The 20,616-nt window shown below is 44.3% G+C and overlaps 1 protein-coding gene across 1 annotated transcript in view; it reads left to right on the top strand.

Annotated features, from left to right (window-relative positions):
• The window catches only part of SFMBT2 (Scm like with four mbt domains 2), a 112,635-nt gene that overhangs the window by 78,711 nt on the left and 13,308 nt on the right, over nt 1–20,616 (top strand). Inside the window, exons 12-16 of the mRNA XM_062580475.1 lie at nt 6,805–6,918; nt 8,642–8,684; nt 9,261–9,331; nt 10,479–10,618; nt 18,347–18,456. Coding sequence (XP_062436459.1) covers nt 6,805–6,918; nt 8,642–8,684; nt 9,261–9,331; nt 10,479–10,618; nt 18,347–18,456 — 478 coding nt within the window. The remainder of the gene's footprint in view (nt 1–6,804; nt 6,919–8,641; nt 8,685–9,260; nt 9,332–10,478; nt 10,619–18,346; nt 18,457–20,616) is intronic.

The following is a 20,616-nucleotide window of genomic DNA, read 5'->3' as shown; positions in this document are numbered from 1 at the left end:
GCAGGCAGTAAATCCCTAAGATTTTACCAAGTGGTCATCCCACAGAGAATTCTGCTACTGTACAGGTAGTATTAGGAGAGTGTTGAAAATCTATCGGGGTATAACATCACTTCAAGACTTCTAGTTTTGCCTTTCTTGAAATCAGGTTTTGATGCACTCAGTTTGGACCTGGCCTTGCTCTTCAGACATTGTTTCTCAATTCATCTGAGCAGAAACTTCTTAAATAAGTATAAATTAGAATAACACAGTGATTTTCTTGCTTATTGCTTTAAAAACAGCATTATTTAGAAAGCCAGAGAGGACAGAAAAAGGCCCTCTGTAAGTATAATACACAATGATAAAGTAAAGTTGTAATATGTACCAACATATTTTAACTTTTGTCCATCAAGATAATACATTATTGTTTGAAGCTACTGGCTTCTGCCTGATTTATAGCTCAGACTGCTATTGAATTTGGACACTCTACCCAAATATGTTTTGAAGAAATGTGCAAAAAGAGGAGAAATAATTTTGTTGTGGGTGAGACACAGCATGTCTGAACAATGGTTGTCCTGGATGTTCAAGTACTTGCACGGTAAAAGCACAGCCCCATAAGGATGCATTGAAGATCAGGGAGTGGCTTTGTCTACGGTGGATACAGGAGCTTCAGTTGGCCTCTGGAATCAGTGGTAATCGGTCCACATTCCCTACAAATGCAGTATGCTGTTTTGCTTTCTCTGGAGATCTATGAAAATATCAAAGGCACTTTTGGTGGACCATAGTCCTGCCCAAGGCCAAACTCTGTAAGATCTATATATCAGATCTGGGCTGCTGACCCCAGACAACATCTTGCTGCAAGTTAGATTGGGTGCTGGAATCTGCTTGGATTGATACCTACCAGCACTAACTCGGACACTTCTCTAGAAGTTGAAAAGCCCTGGCTGTAAAGGATCACCCATGCAAGGATGCTGCCTTTGAGCCCTCATCATGGGGAATATTTTTAGTGAGCATTTAGGCAGTGAAGACTCTTGCTGTCATGCAGTCTATATTTGATAGTGATAGTGATAACCCCCAAGTGATTCCTTGGAGTTATATTTGCTATCTATGTTGCAGAGGCATATTTTGCAACCAAGAGAGTAGTGCATGTTGTTGGTATCCTGAACTCCTAAAAAGAGGAAGAGATGGGGAGGACCAGCTGGTGTAGGGCTCCAGGTTGCAGCAGTGCCCTGCAGAGAGCAGAATCAAAAAGAAGTAGAGCCAGTCTTACTGAGCTGCCAGGAATGGCACCTATATGGGAGGAAGGAACAGAGCCATCCATCTCTTATCTAAAGGCTCAGAGGATCAGTGTTTTGGCTGATGAGTAATTCTCTAAAGCAGACTAAAGATGGGCTGCTGTCAAGATCATTTCTGTTACAGCAGTGTGAACCCTCATTCTCATAGATTCATGCCAGCTTATTGTGGCTCTTCCAGGGGAAAACAGTTAGGGAAGGGGTTATTGGGGATATGTACGTACCATAGCCAAGCACAGGATTTCAGGAAAGGGCATATGTTCTTTATAGGGTTCGGAGTATGGGGTGATGGCAGAGATCCCATAAGAGCTGAAGTCTCCTGATCTGCACAAAAAGCCGATCTCTGGGCTCTGCAAGGAGCTCGGCTGCCAGGGTTTTGGAGCCAGGAAGGCAGTGAAAGCCAGACTGCTACTAGCTGTATTACTTCAGCCTCACCTGGTACAAGGGAGTTACTCTTTCCTGTATTATCACATTGCATTGATCATAAAAACCAAAGAAGTATTTCTGCATCTGATAACATGTGATGAGGTCTGTGCAAGAGGAAAGATCTCTAGTCAGAGCCCTTAAAGTTAACAAAAACACGCGTGTGTAACCCAAATTACCATACCTGTGCTAACAGCAGCTAACTCTGAAGTGTAACAGAGACAGCTATTCTGCGGAGCTTGGCTCTAGAAAAGCAGTGTTATGCAGCAGACAAGGATCTCCCAGTGGCTTGATGCTGAATCCCATCCTCAGAGCTTTATAATTCCATTACTACCAAAAGAGAGATTCCTCCCCATCAAAAAGTTGGCAAGTGAGGGCTTGAGGCAAAATCACTTGAGCTGCATTGCTGTTGCTGCAGAGCCCTGTGGTTTAGGGTGGCTGCAATTTGGCTTCTGAGCTCCAGACATGAGTCTGGATGCAGCAGGGGTGGAGAACACAGGGCAACTGAACTTTTCTTCTTGTCTTCAGGCTAGAGTTAGCTAATGGTCCTTGACAGCCTGGTCTGGATGCTTAGCAGAGAGCAGAATCAAAAAGAAATAGAGCCAGTCTTCTGACTCTTCTCTTCGGTTAAGAGTAGTTAAAATCTGGAATCCACGTTCGTCTGTTGTTGGATTTGCACCCACCTTTTTGAGGACAGTGGCCCATTGTGGCAACTCCTCTTCTTCAATGGCCAGGTTCTTCACTTTCAATATTCAGCTTTTGTAGAGCTTGGGAATCCTTTATATTTTTTTTAAGCTGTAATATTTTAAAGCCTTGCCTTCAGCAAGGCTTTTGACAGTATGTCCCATAACATCCTCCCAGATAAGCTCAGGAAGTGCGGGTTAGACAAGTGGACAGTGAGGTGGATTGAGAACTGGCAGAAAGGCAGAGCTCAGAGGGTTATCATCAGTGGTGTGGAGTCCAGTTGGAGGCCTGTGGCTAGTGGTGGACCCCAGGGCTCAGTACTGGGTCCCATCCTGTTCAGCTTCTTCATCAATGACTTGAATGAGGGGACAGAGTGCCTCCTCAGCAAGTTTGCTGATGCTACCAAGCTGGGAGGAGTGGCTGACACACCTGAGGGCTGTGCTGCTATTCAGAGAGACCTGGCCAGGCTGGAGAGTTGGGCAGAGAGGACCTTCATGAGGTTCAACAAGGGCAAGTGCAGAGTCCTGCACCTAGGCAGAAATAACCCTAGGCACCAGTACAAGGTGTGGCTGACCTTGTGGAGAGCAGCTCTGCAGAGAAGGACCTGGGAGTGCTGGTGGATGACAGGTTGACTATGAGGCAGCAGTGTGCCCTTGTGGCCAAGAAGGCCAGTGGTCTCCCGGAGTGCATTAAGAAGAGTGTTGCCAGCAGGCTGAGGGAGGTGATCCTGCCCCTCTGCTCAGCCCTGGGAGGCCTCATCTGGAGTCCTGTGTCCAGTTCTGGGCTCTCCAGTCCAAGAGAGACATGGAGCTGGTGGAGAGAGTCCAGCATTGGGCAACGAAGATGATCAGAGGGCTGGAGCAGCTGCCCTATGAGGAACGGCTGTGAGAGCTGGGCCTCTTCAGCCTGGGGAAGAGAAGACTGAGGGGGGATCTGATCAATGTGTACAAGTACCTGAAGGGAGGGTGTCAAGGGAACAAGGACAAACTCTTTTCAGTTGTCCCGTGTGACAGGACAAGAGGCAATGGGCAGAAATTGAAGCACAGGAAGTTCTGGCTGACCATGAGGGGGAATTTCTCCCCTGTGAGAGTGACGGAGCACTGGACCAGGTTGCCCAGAGAGGTTGTGGAGTCTCCTTCTCTGGAGATGTTCAAGGCCCGCCTGGATGCAACCCTGTCTACCATGCTCTAGGTGACCCTGCTGAGTAGGGAGGTTGGATTAGATGATCTCCTGAGGTCCCTTCCAGCCTTACTGATTCTATGATTTTCAAAGTGGCTCAATGTTCACTAAACTCTTGTGCATTATGGTCAGTAGGGAATGCTGTTTCTTGGGTCTTTAAATCAACTAGTCCTCCCATATCCTGTATGGGGCCAAGGAGGAGGATGCACGCCCCCATCTCACTCCCTTCCCTTCATCTATTTCTGCCTGACTTTTGTCTTCTAATTTTTTTAAGTGTGGTTTTTGCAACTTGTCATAAAAATCCTATGTGCATCTCTTTGTCTTTTGAGTTCTGATGTATCAGTGCTTTGCACTTGTTTTATAGCTCAGTACTGGGAACTGAATGATCAGTAGTAAAAGGGAAAGATGCAAAATACTGCAGAAATAAAAAGAAAAGGTATCTTGGCTGCTGCTGGAACTATATACTATACTATAGTAGGAACAGAGTCAGGCTAAAACTAGGCATATGGAAAAAAAAACCAAACCAAAAAACTGCTTGCAGAGTTGTAAAATAAATGTGGTTTTAGTCTACAGCATGTTATTTTGACTCCATTAATACGCTATTATTTGTAACTGATAATTTGTATTCCAGTAGCAACAAGACACTCCAGCTACCATGGGAGCTCCGTTGCTCAAGTCTTTGGGTCCCACCATTTATCATGGCTCTGTCTGAAGCCTTCGTTGTTGTCTTCCCTGTTTTGCTATTTGACGGCCCAAATGGCAGCCGTAAAACAGGCTGCAGTAGTTAAGCAGCATCGAGTTAGACGTGAGGGAACATTGCTTAATAAATCACTCTTTGTACAGTAGCAAAACTCTGTAAACTTCAGGGCGAGCATTTAATGAGCAGCAGTATAGTTCCCCCGCGGTGGTAAAGAAGCACAGGGCTGATACAAGGCTTTGCGCATCCCATCACTTTCTACTACTTTATTACTCATCATCTGCATTGTTAATTTTTACTGGTTCATTTTAGTTTTTAAAGCTGAAACTTTCTGCTTTGAATTTATGCAAGTTGTAATGTACGCTTACTGAGCACACTAAGAATTTGAGGAAAGCTTCCTTGTTAATCACTTCTCCAGAGAGATTTTCCATAATATTCTCTTTAATCTTTTTCTAGAAATGCTGCTCTGTCCTGTCCATCCTGTAAGATTCGTAACAGGAGATGGAAATTTTTCTCATCCTATTTTCAGTGTCCATGTTTTCTGCTTTTCCATTTAACCTCACAAGTCTCATGGACATTTTTTGTTGTGGGAAGACAGCAGTGTAAAATGCAGCAAATTAATGAGTTTCAAACAAGCTGTTTTCTGGTTATATGAGTGAGACCAAATGGAGCAGTTAGATGTTGGAAGTAAGAAGGCTGGATTATGAATTGTCAAAGGGAACAAGCATTGCCACTGAGGCTAGAGAAGATATGAGTATGTTCTACAGAAGAGGCACAGTGGTGTTGCAGGATGAGAGAATAAACATTACGGTGCTTCCATGGTCATGAGAGTGGCTGCAGTCGTAAATTTTAAAAATGTCACGTCTCTTATTGTTTATACACAGGAAAGTACCTTTGATTTGTTTGTTGGGTCAGAACAGCTCCACAGAACTGTTGCGGTAAAGAAAAATGTGCATTTTGTGGTGAGTTGTGAAGTTAGATGATGTTTGCCTCCTGGAGAGTGCAGCTTCCATAAGGTTTAAGATGGGCAGTGACCACTTGGTTTTTTCGGATAGAGGGAAATGGTTGTTAAGGGGAACACTGGCTGCTAAAAATCTCTCTTTGCGTTGTGGCTTAGCTGCTCATCGTCCTCAAATGGCAGGTTATGTTCTCTGTCATGTGGCTTCATGCTCCCTTCCCCATATCCCAGTGAAACAGGGAATATACCTTCAAGGTGTGATGCCTGAACAGGATGCAGGGCTATGCATTACTGTGAAGACATCCATGCGTCTCTTCAGACTGCGTGGTCATCGTTTTCTACAGCATTTCTCCAGCACCAGCACCTATTTTCAAGCCACCTTTGGGTTTTTGCATGATCTCACACTCCCGAAACACAGGAAGTTCATTACTAGCCACGAGACTCAGCCAAATGCTGCAGCTCAGCCTGGATATTGTTCCCAACACAGAGTTCAATTACTGTTTCAGTTGTACTGCAAGCCCTTGACGACCATTCATTAGCGGGAAGTTGACTATAGTCATCTAGCTGCTGCATTAAGCAGGAAGCAAAGATGCTATAAGAGATGCAAAGGTGAGAGTACTGGAGGGGAAGTGGCTGATCTGTTGGTCTCCTTTATTAGGAGATTGTCCCATGCTGTGGCTGGAGCCATGGATCTTAGTGTGGGAATGGCAGGTTGGGGTGAACTTCCTGGCCAGGCTGTGCCAGCACAGACAGACTTGAGTTGGTGTAATTAAACAGTGACTCAGGACTCACAGTTGGTCCCCAAAACCTTCGAAGCCTGCAGGAATATTTCCTTTTGCTTCAGTAGGCTTTGAGTGTGACCGACAAAAGCCAAGACAGAACACTGTCTTCTAAAAGAGACTTAATCACCAAACTAGAGGAGATTGGCTCTAGACAGAGATTTTTCGATAGGATTTTGGAGTCAGCGTTGTGCCGCAGATCTTAGTGAATCCATCCAACTTAGGATTTTAACGCTCTCAGTCTCTTGTGCGATCAGCTTACTTTGCCTGTCCAGTGAGGAGTCCTAGCAGAAGTCATGGCATCTCTAGAGTGGCCATCTCAGACCTTTAAAAGCAGTGACTCAAGGGTAGAGCTGCACAGACATGCATCAATGGGGCAGTGGGTGCTTAAGAGCGTGTCCCATCAGCTGCTGTTCTGGTAGAACACGTGTGCATGCTTGTACCAGTATGAGCAGGCCCCCAACTGGCGTCTGCTAGCTTGCTCATCCATCTCTACTCCAAAACAAAGCTGTCGCTCAGGGTGTTGCTTTGAAAGACGTGGGGAAAGTCATTTATCTTTAACCTTTTGGCTGTGCACTCTTAGTATGCTTCTCATATGAATTTTCTCTGGAATCACATTGCACTGCAAATGCAGCAGCCTTATCATTGCTGTCTGTGCCAAATTGAAGATGAAATGATGCCTGATTTTGATGCGGGGAAACAGATTTATTTTTACGGGTTCCATCATTTTGCCTCCCTTGGTTTATGATGGATATTTGAATGGCACTGAGCTCAGTATTCCCATGTCTAAACTGCATTATAAATTTGTGATTCTAGGTTTACAGATGCCCTCTCCAGAATACATAGTTGATGTAGAGTCTATGGACATTTTCCCAGTTGGCTGGTGTGAAGCGAATGCTTACAACCTAACTCCACCACACAAAGCTATTTGTAAGTACATGGAGATTTCAAGCAGAATAGATAGTGTTTCAACTGATTTATCGGGGAGTTTGTCTTCTGTCTATAGTCCGGTCCTTGAAGCTACCAACCTAACCAGTAAGTGGACTAGTAATCAGTCTGTAGTCATACTGTAATAACTAATAACAAACCTAATTACTGACGCAACTCCACACCCATGGTACTGCCTAATTTGTACTTGTCTGTGTGGTCAGTCCCTCTGAAAATAGGATTATTTGCTTTGGGAAAGCCTGCTGAGTGGTTTGGGATTGCCAGATGTGGCTTGTGGGTTTGTAGTGGGGTTGTAAGCGTGTGAGTAGGGTTTGTGGTGCTGAGCTGCATTCCTCAAGCAGTGCTCTTGAGCGTCTTTACAGCAGAGCACCGGCTGTCTGGGACACGTAGCAGAGGGGACAAATGGACAGGTATAGTGCAGGATTCTCCAAGGTGAGGAAGTGAAATAGGAATGCAGGACCAGAAATCAGGGGAAAAAATGTATACAGTGTATAGAGGTCATCTAGGTGCTCCCTCTCCAAGACAGGATTAGCTCCACCTAAAATGAGAAGTGTTCATGTGGCCTCCTATGATGGAGTCTATACCTCGTCCCAGGTGATGCATCCTGTTATTTCGCTGCTATCATCAGTCCAAAGATTTTTCCAACATTTAACTTAGCTCTCTTTTGACACAGATAAGCCTGTCATGTCTTCTCCTACCTCCAATGGGTATGAAGACCAATCTCTTTTCCATTTGCATTTGAAGGCTACTCGTGACTGTTCCCTGGGTACAGTGTAGTCCTAGATGAGAGGAGAACTGTAGGTTTCTGGGAGGGCCCAGTCCAGCCCATAACTCAACTGAGAGCTCTGGAATAATTCATCTTGAGCTTGTACAACAGGGGTGGGACATCGCAAGGATATTCAGGGCTGCTCTTCACAGTTGGCTTTCCACCAGGGAGCAAGGTCACTGGCTAGGACAGCATGGACCTGGCTTGTGCCAGAAATGCAAAACTAGGCTAGCAAAGGAGGAGCTGAACCCTCAAGGGAGAGAGACAGGCTTGAAAATCAGGAGGGCAGGAAGGGAGAGTGACCACAGCCTTGCCACGGCCCCGGTCAGGGCTCACCAGCCGAGATTTGGTGGCTTGATGCTCTCCCGTTCCTCTCAGAGCCCATCCAAGCCTGATCTCAAGCCACCAGCTGAAAAATTATCCCCACTGTTTATATTACTTAACATCTGAAAGGCAAATTTTAAAATATGTCAGCCCTTTTGAAGAGTTAAATATGCTTATGTTAAAAATCAGGCAGCCCGGCCTAATTTAGGAGACTACTGCTATGGCAACATTATGCAGCCTTATCGCAATTTATAGCTGAAGATAAATTATGCTGGAGGTAATCATGCTCGTAAAATATAATCTTATCCATATGTGTTTCTGTTTAGAAAAAAATTTGTGTTTTTATTTTAATTTTTTTTTGTACAGATCCCATAAAACACAATATTAGCATTCTGGAGGAAAGATTAAATGTGCTATTACATCTTTAAAGCAGGTTTTAATGTAGTAGTGACTTACTTAGAAAAGATGACAATAGTAATTAAGTACCATTTAATTCTGTTAAAAGTTATTTTATAGTTGGTGCATTTTTGCAGCTTTTTTATATTAAGGGTGTGCTTTGTAGGACAGAGGACCACAAAACTATGTTTTCTTCTTCTTTTTTTTAAATTTTTGCAGTACGAAAGAAGAGAAGGATTGCAGTTGTGCAACCAGAAAAACAGTAAGTTTGGGGTTTTTCTAGGGTGGTATTTTTACAGTGATGAGCCAGGTCTGCTAAGGGAGATAATATGCAGCAGCTGAGTTGCAGCAGAGATAGCATGGGGGTTCCTTTAAATCTAAAATATTTATGAGCATATTAGAAGCTTTTTGTAATAGAAATTTCTTACTAGTTGGGACAGTGTAGCCAGTACCCAGTCTCTGGTGGCCAGGAAAGGATGCTTAGAGAAGCATGTACCTGGAGGACATTTCCTTATCTACCCCTTCCAGTTTCCAGAAACCAAAATTTCAGGGACTTGAGTTAGCGAGTGAAAATATTTGCAGTTTAGAGGGCAAAGTCACACCGGCTGGAGTGCATTTATGAAGCAGGGGGGAATTTTGCTCCGTGTCTGGAATACGCAGGCCCTGGGCTCTGAGGAGCAGTCTGCGTGGAGGTGGGGCTGCGTTCAGACTAGCTCTGTGCTTTGCTCCCGGTGGAGTCAGGGCACCTCCTGAGTCCAGCGGGAAACCTGACCACCTCCAACTGTCCCCTCCTTGCCCAGGCTCTCGCTGTTCAATGTGCTGAATTGTTGTCTCGCAGGTTACCATCCACAGTGCCTGTTGAGAAAATACCTCATGACCTCTGCCCAGTCCCTCAGCCAGACACGACAGGTAAGGCACCAGCAGAGTCCTCTCCTCATTTTGAGGTGGAGTTGCCTGTAGAGAGGGGGACAACCCCAAAGAGCACGTCCTGTGCCAAGGGATGCCACCAGGGCCAAATCTCCTGGGGATGTAAGGCAACGTAGGCCCACAAATAGTGGGTTTCTCTGATTTCTATCATGTGAGGTCTGGTCTTCTTTGTGTGAATGTTGCATCTTGCCTGGGCTTCCCTGCAGCTTGCCCAGTTCAGCTAATGATATGATGGGTGGACAATGAAGTGGAAATGGATGTGCCTTTTTAATTGGCATCTGTGAAATTGTGTACACTAGAACGTAATGTGTCCCCATTTTAGCATCATAACTGTGTGCTATGGTTGCTACTTCAGCTAAAGGTAAATTTTTCTCCCTTTAGTGATGGCAGGATGTTCTAAGAGTGCAAAATTGATCCAGCTAATTGCATCAACACTGCAGGAGCAGCAGAATTTAGTTCATCTTATTACAGCAGTCTGCAAGACACACACCTGTGTCCCAGCCAACATCCCAGAGTCCCGTTATACACAAATGGAGAGAAACAGGTTCTTTCTAGGTGTAATCATCTGAGCTGTTGTGGACAGCTACCTGGCCGACACATTTGGAAGTATTTGCTTCTCTCCATGAAGATGCCTATAAAGGTGCCCAGGGTGATTAGCCCAGATCCGGAAAACTGCTCTGTAGACCAGTGTTGGGTCAGATGAAAGGCACCTTAGTACTTTACTAGTTAGTAGCTGAACAGAGGTTTGTAGAGCCCTTCGCCTAAATTTTCTTCCCGAGTTACTTGCATATCTGTGAGAAGCAGATAATATGTTCCCTGTCTCCTGAGCTGCAATCGAGTCGCTCATGTACGCCTGCGAAGTGAGTTAAGCTAGAGCCTTGGGTCGTGTTATGAATGAAATCCCATCCTTATTCTCCTTCAGTAGGATGTATGACCAGAACAGTTGCTATTAAAAGCAATAGCTCTTCCCGTGTTGGACGGATTTGAGTAGCAGAGACTTCTGTACCTACCAACTCAGGGAAGACTTTTGGTGTCCGCTTTCCTCTTCCTTAAATATAGGAGGAAGAAGTGGCCTTAATTTGCTGTACAAAAGCGCTGCATGTACATCAATATTACTTTCTCCTTGCAGGCACCATCAATGGGAGATACTGCTGTCCCCAGCTCTACATCAACCACCGCTGCTTCTCAGGTCCATATTTAAACAAAGGCAGAATAGCAGAGCTACCTCAGTCTGTTGGGCCTGGCAAGTGTGTGCTTGTCCTTAAAGAGGTACGGCTCAGCTACTTTTTGGGGGGATTTCTGGGGAAAATGTGAACCTTGGGTTGCAAGGCCCCCAGCGTAAAAAGGAGGCACCTACAATTGTCCTTGAGCTCTGTAGTGGTTTTCCTTGAGTCCAAGTCGTGAGCTGGGAACTGAAGTATGTGTGTTGGGAGTACCAGGAGAGCTGACAACTTTGAAACATGGGGATTTTTGTTGGGTGGGAGCAAGTTCCATCTAACTGTGGCTACTGTGTGGGAGCAATGAATGTTCTGAGTAGAGCAGGTCTCGTGGTTTGGCTGCTATGGAGTGGTACCATAGACCTGTTTCTGCTGGCACAGGTAATTCAGTATCCTCGCTGCTCTTGTGCTGGCAGGTTCATCCTGGCTGACACCTTCGCATGTGTGACCACGGTCTGATGGGGCCCAAGCTGTCAGGATTCTAAGTTAACAAGAGTGAAAATCAAGCATGTATGCATGTGATGGGCTATATGGAAGCTGTGGTGCACGCAGCTCTCGCTGAATACAGTGCACAACCAACACAGCAGTGATGGCAGGGAATCAAAATCTGTTCATTTAATCCTGACCGAATCAATGCTTGCTTTGGGCCAGATCCACAGTATGCTGAGCGCTTAACATCAGGGAAAAGCTAGGTTGTCTGAAAAAAATGTGTAAAGATTTCCTGCACAGACAACAATCCATACAGAAATGAGAGGCAAGGTGATGTAAGGTGTGAAAGGACAGAAAGATGGTACCACTGGATAAACAGGGAGCAACTGGCACCTTGGGGAACATTTCTGATTGACTTCTCTAGAAATCCAGATCTTTTAGCTTTCTAACCTGGCATGAACCATGCTTGACTTAGTTTTTTATGATGCGAGGGCATAGGTGAGCTCTCTCTGCCCTTGGTGGAAAGGCTTGGGAGCTTTAGGGCTCCGTTCATCTGATGGATATGTAAAAACCTCAGTGCCTCACTCATACGTGAATGTCTGTAGTTGTCTAAAGTGAGATGACAGCCATCCCCTTAGCAGAGGCACCTGAAGTGTGAGACTGCTCGCAAGTCACCCACAACTTGAAAAAGTGTCTGTACTGTAGAGTAACTCCTACATCCTTGTTCGCTTGCTAGTAACCTCTATAAGCTGCTTTATACACAACAGCACTGCCCAATGTGTCACATGGTTAAAATCTGGGCTGTGAAGAGAGCCCAGTAATCCAGCTGCTTGTGCAGGTGGGATACTTGGATCTGAAAGAAGCAGATCAAAAATAGCCCTCAGCAGAAAGCAGGATAAAGTGGTTGCAGAGCAAAAGTTGACAGCTGCCAAATTTGAAAGCAAGTCTGTAGCGGCTTGCTGATGGGGCGCATTAGCAATCTGCTGCTACTTGAAAAGCAGACAATGAAAAAGCAACATGGGGGAAACATGAGGCATGCACAACCAATATTTACACTAATGTTTCTTCCTTCTCTCCTCTCCCTGGAATTGGGATTTTCAAAACATAAGTAATGCAAAGCTTCTGCAAGAACCTCACCTAGAATCTTATGGCTTTTCTGCATTGACTTGTACCAGCTTCTTCAGATTCCCGAAGAATGAGACCTATTCTTATCTGTGGAAATCAACCTGAGCAATTCTGCTAATTTTCTTACAGAAAGCCTATTTTTCCTTGCTCTGCTCCCTTGCAGAATTGCTTACTGAAGGAGCAAATACCAATGTCAATGAGACGCAGGCATTTTACTCTTGGAGACATGAACGACTTCCCAAGGAGCAAAGCTATGGCAATGACCTAGCATAGCTCACTGGTATTTTGCAGTAAATCCAAGCTCATTCTGTCCATGTAGACATGACAGCCTGGTCCAAGTTCTAGGAGGAGAGATAGAAGAGAAGATATTTGGGGCATTGCTCTAGGAGAAACATGCCTGAATTCTGTTAGCTGCTGCCAAGAAGAGAGAGCTGTCAGCAGCTCAGTCAACCATGGGGAGGGATGAAGATGGGTGTACCCAACACCTGGAGTAAGCAAGAGGTGGGAGACACTCACTGAAGTGCTGTTCTGTTCTCCTTCTGTGCATACAGAGAGGAGAGCACCTCTGACACCCCGTGGCCACAACTGCAAAGCTTTGCAGGGCTGCAGAGTCCTCCAAGGGTTAAAGTAGAGGAGAGCCATCATTCTGATGAACCCAGTCTCAGTGGTGAGGTTGATGGCTTTGTCTTGCTTTATGCCTGCTTCTGATGTGGCCCAAAGAACACAAATGCATTATAATTCTCTCTCTCTCGTTATATAGAAAAATTGCAGGTCATTGTAAATTATGCATCAGTGTAACTTGTTTGGAGTAGATAAATTATATGCGGGCCTTATTTCTGCTACACACAGGGGAGTAGTGGAGAAGACAAACCTATACTGAAAATAGCTGAGTATCGGTCTGCTGCCCTATCCCCTGCCTCAGTTTAGCTAAAGCAAGAAGAGAGCAGATGTACTCTCCCCTTCAGCACCAGCTGATGGAAAACCTTGCTGCTGGCTGGGCGCTGAGGGGGCTGATCCCCACCATCTGCCTTCCTCCACATTTGACTCTGGGGCATATATCAAAAAATACAGCACAACCAAGGTTCATGCTGCTGCCTCTTTGGCCCTTCTTTCCCCCAAGCTCTTACTGTCCCTTTCTCACTGATGCAGTGAAGTATCACCTTGGACCCAGCTCCAAACAAGGTGGCACTACGAGCCAGCACAGCTAATAGCAAGGTAGCTATGGGTCGGTGTTGCTTGGCTGTGGAGTAAACACACTCCCACGATTGGGAGACATCCTTGCAGTGTGGAGTAGGAGCATCTCATTCTGGTTGCGTTGTCTGGACTTTTTCTCCACATTGAGTTTTTGCCTTTAGTTTAACTACAGATGCCTGTGCTGAAAGCAGACAGCTGCAGCATCTGCTTTGGTTCACCTTTCGACAGCAAGGGCCATATACCTGTTGAAGTTCTCTGGAAAATAGCTGTTGGCTGAAAAAACCATGCTGGTAATCACCGTGGTTAAGTCATGGTTCAGGATAGCAAGGTAAAACATCTTTTCCAGCACAGTGGTACTTTTTTTTAGAGAAAAATTATATTCCTTATTCAAGAGAAAGGAGGAAACCTCTCAATTCCTCATCCACTCTGCTGAGATACTGAATGTTGAAAGAAGGATAGTAACAGTATATTTGCACACCAGGTGCTTTTGTGTCCAGCTAGGCTGTCTTGTGTAGCTGTTTCTTCTGCACGCACATACATACACATTTACGTGTCCCTGCTCAGCTTCCCTGCTCTTCTGTTTCTGGCAGTCCCATAACGCAGACTCAAGGCAGTAGCTCTGGAAAGCAGATGTTGAGCATGTCAGAGATGATCTCTGTTGCAGGTGGTGGAAAAAAAAATAGATTGCCTGCCCGATTTAGTTCTTAAATCACAATAGTTAAAAAACAATTCTGAACAATTCTTCATCTATGCCAATAACTTACATGGCAACATCCCCTAAATACAAAAAGAGATGTCTTTTTAAAACTGTAAATGATCTGTAACTCACGAGATCGTAGGGAAATCTGTTCTGGAGATTAGCCTCAGTGCATACTGCTGTTAGTATTCTTAAGCCTCTTTGCTCTTTCCCTGTTAAAAGAAAAAAAGGACTTAAAGGTAACATGACTATCCAGCTCATGCTGGATAGAGAAATCAGCCAGCATTTTGCGAAGCAAGGCTATTAGCAATCAGATATGGTGTTGGGATGACAGAAACCATCTATAGTCCAAAAAGATGTGAACTGCATTTCTGCAAGAGGGTTCTTCATGCTCTTCAAGCTTGCTGAGTGAACTTCAGCTCATCTGTTCTCCAACTTAGGATCTGACTGTATTTTTGTAGATGTCATGCACAGTCATAAGCGCATCAACATGTGATGCCACAACCTTGAGTATGGCAAAAGCTAACTTTCAGAGGCCTGATCCCCTAATGACTTAATACCTGACCTAGCAGCTCTGCATACAGTAAGTGAGGTGAACTGGGCACCCCAAATGTGGCCAACGAACTCTGATGTACTGTGTAGGAGCTGTTGGGAAGCACTGCAGAAAGCAGCATGACGCATGCCTTGCTCTTAGCATGGGGATTCACAACCTAGAAGCATTTTCATGGTCCGTGTCTTCTTCAATGACTGATTCGGGTCTATTATCCTCAGGAGCCCTCTAAACCAGTTACCTTGGTGTGGTGCTCCTCTTCTTTTCTCTCTCTGCCCCAGGCCACATCATTAGTTTGAAAAAAGTGAAAGAAATTCTTACTGAAGCTTGCCTGGGAGCTAGGAACTCTCCTGTTAGGCAGGAGATAGGGGCTCACATCTCAGGTAGAGTTGAACCTGGTTTCTCCTCTCAAGGATGCTGATCATTGGGCTCTTGAACAGGAGAAGAGGCATAATGATATTTTGAGCTGAACTCAGTCAGCGATATGTTCTAGGAAAGCTTCATCTAGGGTTGAGGCCATTAATGAAGTGAGGTGAAGTGATAGGAAATTGATGAATCCTAACCAAGTTACAATAGGAAGAAAGGTGCTGAACAGCTCAGTAGCATTAGGCTGTTCTGGACTTGCCCAGAAAAGACATTTAGGTACATGAAAATCTATGGCTTTGGGCACTTGACCTGCTTACAGGATCTGGCAGAGGCTGGTGGTGGTGCTGTGTAATCATGCTCACAAATGTGATTCCACTCCCGTTGATTCTCAAAATCCAAAGGAAGTTGAGCAGCATCAAAATAGCTTCATAGATTTGCTGCAACAAAAGCTGGAGGAAAGCTCAAGGTGTCGTCTAATCCAGCCCTCTGCTTCCAGGCACTGTTGGCTCTACCTAAACTCTTCCTAATGGAGAGGTCTGAAAATAAACTATCAAACTCTCAGACTGGTCGCACTCAAGCCAATAGGGAATTCAGTGAATCAGACCAAAATGTGACCTTTCTGAACACTGTGAAGTGTTTTTTCATCTTCAGAGAAAGCTGTAAATTGGCGTGGGTTCCTTAATTGTTTCTGGTTTTTAATCCCAGTTAGGTTTTTCCCAAGAAACAAAGTATTCTAATCTCTTCCTAGTGTTTCACAGTGTGTGAGATTAAGGGATAATGTTGTTAGAAGATAACATTATTAGCATGATAATGGACTCCTGCTTCAACGTAGAATGCCAGGCCAAGTGAGTTATATGAAATACATGAAGAATAAAAGCTAAAGCTTTTTCATTATTATTATTTTTCCTTTCTCCGTAGGGAAATCATTATTATGTCGAAACACTCTTTTTTAATATGAGTTTAGAAGATTACTGGGAGTCATGGTGATGACAAGCCAATTTAGAGGAAAGTATTGGTATGCTGAGTGTCTTTGCAGGGCTAAGGTTCGCTAGGTGTCTAAGATAATGCTTGAACAACCACGGTGGGCTTAGAAGTGTGCATTAAAAGAGATTTTCCACTCTGCCCCTGCAGAGGTATTAAATGACTGCCTGGATTTGCTGGAATGGGCGGGAAACATATTTGATGAGTAGTGAATGCATCCAGGAACTATGCAGATACTACAGATTTTTGAAAACTCACCGTTTCTTTGTGCTCAAATTAGAGCTGGCCACTTTCAAAAGTCATGCCTGGGTCTGGAGGGATGGGAAAGTGTCCGTTACGACAGCGTTATTGCAGTGCCTCAGTCTCAGTTTTGTCTTCTCAATATAGGGTGCAGTTAAGTGAGATATTTTAACTGAGAGAGAATATTGCATATTTAACTGCCACAGGCTCCAATGAAATCTAGTGGCCTACTGTCTTCAAGAAACTAGGCTTAAGTCCTGTGTAGCCTGATAGCCTATCTCCAGAAATGAGCAGTATCTGGTAGAAAAGAAGAGGATGTGAAGGGAGAAGCCTGCAGAGGAGGGCACATGGCTGCAACCTCTAAAACGCAGATGATCTTCAAAGAAAAACAACGGAAAACAGATCGTACCTCCTCGCTTCATTCCCCATAGGCTGTCAGAGGGACTAGAGATACAAAAAGACTCTTTTTTCCCCCTTAACTGTATCCATCAATGTTTGCGGTAGGGTATTTTTGATTAGCAATGAAGCCATGGGAGCTATCCCAAAACAGCGTAGTAGATGTCTCCATGTCAGGGGGTACATAATCACTCTGGAGCTGGAGCTGGATGGTTTCTGTCATTGAATTCTCTTGTTTTACTCATTTGGTAATATTTAGATTTTGAGTGAGGTTGGGAAAAACAGGCAGAAGCCTGCTTGGCTGGAGCCATCCTGGGCTCAGCCAGTGGTTTGGCTTCGCTGTTTCAGGTCTCAGTATCTCTGTGTCCAGAGGACAACGGTGTATCAGTTTGTACAGTGAGTGGCCAACAAGAAAAGGTGTGACCAAGCAAGTGGGTGAGCTCACTCGGAAGTTCTCCTTTTTTTTCTCGTGGGAATTGGTGTGGTTCAGTAGCTGCTACGGTGGGTTGTGACGAGATAGGAACCAGCCGGGGGATTGCAAGTAGCTCTGTATTTTAGTTTCCCTTTCTGTGAGATAGGGAAGTGTGCTTCTGCCCCTCCTCGTATGATGTTTTGAGATGTACAGATGAGCAGAGCCGCGTAAGACATTACTACTAGTATTAGGCATTGCTTTAGATTTCTCTAATTACATCTTTTTAAGAGCTGTTCCTGTAATATTTCCAAGGGTCCAATGATAAATCAGATTTTGTTTTTAGTAAATAAACTAGTCAGGCTATTCAAACATTGCTGTTTCACATGGTAATATGCAGCATGTAGTGAAGCCCTTGCCCACATGTTTTTCAAATGGCAGAAAATCCTCAGGTTGCTGGATTTAAAAGAAAAAAAAACATAAACACTTCGCTCTTTGCAATTTGACCTACTGAGTATTTCATTTCTGACAAAGCGCGTTCGTAGGTGCTGTGGAAACTTAACTCTCATCACCCTGAAATCATTTGCAGACCTCCAGGGAACTAGGAGCAGGCGTTAGGTAAAGAGCTAAATTATATCAAAACTGATCCAGACCCACTGTGGGGTCATTCATGTCCACACAAAGCAGCATGTACTAGCAGTCTGGTGCTGTTAAGAGATTTGTTTTTATGTTTACCTCCCTAAGCAAAATATAGACTATTAAAGCTTGGATTCTCTGAGCCAATGGTAGGAATCATTTTTGTTCTCAAAGACTTTGGATTAAATGGATTGGCACACATGTCACACAGAGCAGACACGTGCTGGGTTCCAGGCATACCTCCTCGCAAACTCCTTTTGTGTAGCCTTTAATAATAATCTGTTAATAGAGTCAAGGAATGTAGCACTGAGATGCACAAGCATGTTGCTGGCCTTAAGTATGAGAGTTTCTCCTTTAGTCTTCAGTGTGTTAAAGGTACACATTACTTTGCGTTTCACTAAGTTAATTTTTTTCATCACTCTGGATGCAGGGAGTGACGCCTACTTTGGGCATGCCTTGGTGGTGAGGATCTGCCTCAAAAAAAGCACAAGTGCAATTTTCAAAGGAGACCTCTGGGGTTAGCCAGCAGCATTTAAAGTCATACGAGCATCAGACCAAGATGTCATGTGCACTATGCTTGGCACACTGATCAGCTCTAGGACCTCTTCTCGTTGGATCTAGCGTGTACCCTATGCATCCTTGAACCTAAGTTGGCACCTGTAGCTGCTCTTGCCTGTGCATCACAGATGAGCATGTTAACCTGGGGTCAAGGGCTGCTGTTAAACCCATTGGCACTGTTGTTTTTGTCTCTCGTTAGGTTCTTAGCATGGTGATCAATGCAGCTTATAAGCCAGGGAGCGTTTTACGAGAGCTGCAGCTCGTGGAAGACCCTCAGTGGAATTTCCAAGAGGAAACGCTCAAAGCAAAGTAAGTCTCCTGTGTGTGCTCTTTTGTTTGGTACCTTTAAGAAATGGAACTGGCTAAAAAACAAACAAACAAACAAGAGATTTTTTTTTTTGCTATGCAAGTTTTATTCTTTTTAATTATCATTTTTTCTTCCTTGAATTATTTGGCTGGTTCCGGAGCAGCTTAAGAAGTGAAATGTTCATCTGAGCATTTCATTTCTGTTGTCTTTATTTTAAGCCCATAAAATGCTAGATGCACTAGAAAATGCTCTATTTTTCTCTTCCAACTTTAATATGTACCCACTTAAGCCTTTTTTATATAATAGATACTCTAGCTAAGATGTAGTCCTGCAACCATTATTCCTCTTAGAGGGGTGGCTCTCCTTACTACCTCCAAAGACCAGTTATTCCCGTTTTATTGAGAGATGTCAACAAAAAGTACTTTGGAGTCCTCTCTCCCTACTGGCTGACTTAACTTTTTGAGTGCTAAAATTAGATATGATGAATCTCACCCCTTGTACTGAACTCTATTACTTGCTTTTTAAATAAATGCAATTAGTTTTTGGTTATTGGAAATGGCTGGCTCATAATTATGGCATTATTGATTTCTATTGTATTTGATCTTTGGCCATGCAGATATTACAGAAAGCTCATGTGGGCTGTGATTGAGGGAGAGAATTGAGAACGTTTTACTCTGCAAACAGAAACTCTTCTTCTAAAGGAGGATTACAAATAGAAATGGAAGGCTACTAGAAAATCTGATTTTTAATTTGGTTCTGTCACCCACATGGAAGTCGTATTTTTGGTTTTTATCAAATGAAATTTTGTGGATGCAGAATCCAAAGATCATTTTTTGCATGTGCATTAAAAATAAGTCCTCATTCCTAGGCTGTTTTTTTCATTGATTCTAGGCTCCTGCACCTTATTCTGGCAAATGTCAGATATAGCTGTGCTCTTGGTACCTAGCAGTTGTGAAATTGAGCTATATTGCGTCATCTTAGTGTCCTGTCCTTCATTTCCTCTACTTTCCCCTGTGGCACTTCTATCCATTCATTCCCATGTCTTTTTTCTCCTCCCATCTATTTAGCACGGGGGCTAGCCTGCTGGAATGTATCTTAAATCTATGTAGCCCTCCAGATAAAAATGTATAAGTACTTTCCAACAAAGAAGTTTGCATTTCATGTTGGGAACAGGTAGTGCACGTGTTCCTGAACATCCGCTATCCTACCAGGAGTCTGCGAGTCAGACAACATCTTTTGACTCCGTCAAGATGAAGAACTTTCCCCAGGGATCATTGCAGGCTCAAAGCTACAACAGCAAGTTTTACAGTGACTTCCAAGCGTAGAAATGTATTCTCATCTCAGTGCAGCATTTTACTCTGGCTAGTGAAGAGAGAGCTAATTAGCATGTTACCGTAGCTATCTGGCTTCTGGGGGCTGAGGCCATGGTCCTCTGTGCACAGAGCTGTCCTGAGTTGTCTTAGCAGCTCACCTGCAGGTTCTTTTGAGTGCTTCTAGGAGAGGATTACGGAGGGTAGACCTGCCCTAAGACTACCTGATGTGTCTGGGACTTTTTTTTCTCTTTCTCTGGGTTCACTGGGGCTGTTTCATTGAGAAATCTTCTGGGGTTTTAATTGCATCTGGTGCAGGAACAGCGAAGAAAACAAGCTCGTGAAATCAGATACCCCGGGATGCGTGAAGTGACACATGGCATGTTACATCAGGTGTGACAGTCGGGTGTGCTCCAGAATCTTAGACAGAGGCCTGTAACGAGCAAATGTCTGTCTACACCGACTTCCAACCACGCCGGCTCCCAGTGATATCTTGCTGCTAATGATGACAGCTCTACAGCCACTGGAGCGTTTGTGCTGTAGTGTGACATGTTGTGTCACCTCCTTCCTTCTGATGTAAACTGACACCTCTTTGGATCTTGACAATGTTGTTGTTTGTTTGCAGCGATGGTTGCAGTAGGATAGAGCAAAGGGGTGTGAGGAGAAAGGTGAAGACAAGGCTGCTGTTTCAGACCTACCCAAACGCCAGGTTGTTCCCTGCCAGGAATGCGTTATCGTAGTCCTAGGGCGACCTGCGTTTAGTTTACTCTGCTGTCACGAATGACCAGTGCAGGATCAATTACAGTAGCCTTGCAACGAAGATAAGCAGTTTAGATTATCCGAACAGATGTG

This window comes from Rhea pennata, chromosome 1 (assembly GCF_028389875.1).
Source record: "Rhea pennata isolate bPtePen1 chromosome 1, bPtePen1.pri, whole genome shotgun sequence".
NCBI lineage: Eukaryota > Metazoa > Chordata > Aves > Rheiformes > Rheidae > Rhea > Rhea pennata.
This window is presented reverse-complemented; position numbering and strand designations above follow the sequence as displayed.